Genomic DNA, 3,529 nt, shown 5'->3' with positions numbered 1-3,529 from the left:
GGGGTGGAAGATGCCTGGACGTGTAATGTTAATTCTTGCCTGTGACTCTTTGAATAAACCAGCACGGTTATATTTTTTATATACTCAAGTGGTCCGCCTCGTCTCACTGAGTTCCTGGTTTGAAAGAACCGGACGTGGCTTTATAATAGAATAAAGCCTTTAGTATCCACAAGCCCTGGTCCAGCTACAGTTGTTGGACATTTTGACTCACACCATCCACTTCAACACAAACTGGGAGTCATCAGAACTTTAAATCAGAGGGCAGAGGAAGTGCCCACAACTGCAGAAGGGGCCAAGAAGGAGAAATTACACATCCAGAACTCCCAAGTGTTTTCAGTTTACTATGACCTGGATGACTGAGAATCTGCACAGACATCTTTCTTTCCAACTGCCATCAGTCTCCTAAACAGCTGACTCAGGATGTACCTCATGTAATTCCATCTGTACTGTTTACATACTCATTTTGCACATGCATAATTGCACACTCACTGCTGAGTATTTACACGCCATGGCTCCCACGTAGCGTATATTCTCTCTCGTATATTGTGTTCTTATTGTATTTTTATTGTGCTTCTTTCACTTGCTGTTTTAAAGTGCCTTAGATTTGTGTTATTGCCTATTTAGATTTGTTATTGCTCATGTACTTTATATTTCCCTTGTATTGTGTGGCATTCGTGTGGACAGCAAAGTAAAACTTTCATTGTACAGGGAAACACGTTTCCTAACTCTGCATATGACAAATAAACACTTTGACCTTTAATTTCAGTGGTTTTGATGAATTTTTTAAAAGTGTGGTTTTATTATGAGGTCCCATTGATTTTGTTCCCATCGTTGCACAATTTCACATCCAAGCACCTCAACTAAAATGGACCCCCGTAGGGCCTGTTTTGTTTCATTATGTGCTATTTCAGCAGTTGGGTCCAGTGTATACAAGGAAAACCAATAAAGAGTTACAGTATGTGTAGAACTAACTTTGCTATATGTTCAGGCCTTTAAAGCTGATTTAAAAGACATGTTTGAAATTAGAAGTTTCACTTTATAGCAGTTTGATTGTCACATCACCAACATTTAGCCCATCATAGTTTCTACTCTGTTGTTTTAGCTTTATTTAAAGTGTGAGCGTTAGCTAAGCTATGGGAGTAAATCCCCACCAACATTTTGATGGTACCCAAACTATATTTTGATGGCTGCTTAGTTTGCAACTCAGCATTTGCTGAGGCACGGATATATAAGTGTAGAAACTTTTGGCGCCAACAGACTTTCGCACAACCCCCAGTGGAGAAATCTGAGAGCGCAGACTCAGAAATAAATGCAAGCATAGCCAAGATTCTGCTATCACGTTTGATTCTGTGCTAACAAATATGAGTCTGCACACTCTTAGATGAAACTGGGTAGTGCTCAAAATCTGCCTAGTGCAGGATTGTTAGTTGCAGGATTATTTTAGCCAGCATGTTATTCTGGATTAGTGTACCTGTGCAGCTGGCCCCGTCTCCTCTCCAAGTATATCCAGGTAAACAGGAGTCACAGCGCCTCCCTGTGGTTCCATCCTTACACTGACAGAGACCAGAGTCAGAGCAGTGAGGAGAAACACTTCCCTCCAGATCACAGTCACACTCTGACAGAGACAGGCGGGATTATTGTCATTTATAGAGTGCCGTGGTAGGGAGTCCTAGAACCCGACACTGAGTTAGCGTTATTGCACTTCTGGTTCCCTCCACCTGAGGTCTGTGGGTTTTGGTTAGATGCCTAAAATAAGGTCAGTAACATAAGGCCAGTAGATTTTCATGTTTAGTTTTATGAAATAAAATATGTCAGTAAATACCCTACCCATGATTTTTAATGCTTTTACATGTCTTACAAAGGTGGTCTCTACCGACTGACACAGCCATGATCACTAACTAGATGAAAGAACTTCGTAGGGGAGGGGAGCACTAGAAATCAAATTACAAGAAGCCGTGGTTGTGACACTGAAGTCACGGGATTGTGGTGCAGTTTGTTTATAGCCTAGCAATAGCTTTTTACATCTGGTGATTGTATTTGGGCTTCAAACATCATAAAAGCTGTGGTCACTGGTGAAGATTATCTTGCTGAACAAAATGTGTAAGTGTCATAAACTGCTGTTTGTCACAGAGCTTACTTTTTGTAATAATCTAAAAGTCTATGGAAAAAAATCCCCTTTTCTTCCTGTTGAGGGAACCAGGGTGGTGCTAACATCCGGTTTGGCCTAGAAAAATACGTCATCCCTACGGCACTCTGTTGTTATTAATACAGATATATTGATATGATCAGGCTACTGTTGTTTGTTATTTCGTTAAGGTCAGAGGTCGAACGGTGGACTGCCCAGAAACAGGTCAGAATGTTTCTTACTGGCTTAACTGGGCAGTGTGATGAGCAACTGTGAGCCTGTAATATGAAACTAACCTGATGTTAAATCAAGTCAAAATCCAGACAGGTGAGTGTTACCGACCGACACAGATGTTCTCGTCATCCAGTGACAGCGAGGCGTTTCTATAGTAACCAAGACGGCAGTACTGACAGCTCTGGCCTCGTGTGTTGTGTTTACAGCTCACACATGTGACTACGTTGATGAAGTCAATGTAGCTGCAGCGGTTGGAGTGTCCATTACACTCACAGTCTGACAGAGACACAGAAAACTGATCTGAGGTCAGTCCTTCAACACACAAACACACCTGTCACACAACACCTGAAGAACAAAAATGAATAAACTCTGAGATGAGGAAGTGGAGGCTCACATCATTTTCATTACAGTGATATAACATGATGCAGAGACGACATAACTGATGTAACAGCAGTGGCAAGATAACACAAGCTTTTGTATTGTAACATGGCACTGTGTTACAACTGTGTAACTGCAATGTAACGTATATTATAACTTGATAAGTAACTTTTTATAAAACTAAGAAATAAAAGATGACTTCATGTTTAATGCTGATATTCTTTTGGTTTTTCTGTATGCTCTGGCAGCACACGCATATTTATATTTCATGTCACTAAAGTCAAATTCAATTACTGTGCAACAACTATGTGATATACAAATGTCCTCATAGCAGCTGCCCACCCACAGCAGCACACAGCATGGAGGACAGTCAAACAGGGAGGCATGGACCCTCATGCAAATGAGAGTGGAGGAAAGGACAGGTCTTTTTAACCAATCACAATCTGGGTTGGGTATTAGGGTTAGGGTGCATAATGTGGAGTGCAGCAGTGTGCACATGTTGCTGTAAATGGTCAATAAAAATAATCTATAGTTCCCCTCAAATGTATTAAATAGTAGAAAGTACAGATATTTGTATTAAAATGTAGAAAGTAAAAGTAAAAAGTTGTCAGAAAAATAAATACTCAAGTAGAGTACAGACACCCAAAAAAGCTACTTACAGTGGGTACGGAAAGTATTCAGACCCCCTTAAATTTTTCACTCTTTGTTATATTGCAGCCATATGCTAAAATCATTTAAGTTCATTTTTTTCCTCATTAATGTACACACAGCACCCCATATTGACAAAAAAAC

At 40.3% G+C, this 3,529-nt stretch overlaps 1 protein-coding gene across 1 annotated transcript in view; it reads right to left on the bottom strand.

The window, feature by feature from the left end:
* Positions 1-2,459: 2,459 nt before the first annotated feature.
* The window catches only part of ntng2a (netrin g2a), a 15,219-nt gene continuing 14,149 nt past the window's right edge, over positions 2,460-3,529 (bottom strand). The window contains exon 9 of the mRNA XM_020595318.1: positions 2,460-2,635. Coding sequence (XP_020450974.1) covers positions 2,460-2,635 — 176 coding nt within the window. The remainder of the gene's footprint in view (positions 2,636-3,529) is intronic.

The sequence above is a fragment of the Monopterus albus genome, unplaced genomic scaffold (genome assembly GCF_001952655.1).
Source record: "Monopterus albus unplaced genomic scaffold, M_albus_1.0 scaffold26.1, whole genome shotgun sequence".
Classification (NCBI taxonomy): Eukaryota; Metazoa; Chordata; class Actinopteri; order Synbranchiformes; family Synbranchidae; genus Monopterus; species Monopterus albus.
Note: the sequence above shows the minus strand (reverse complement) of the source record. Positions and strands in the feature narration are given on the sequence as shown.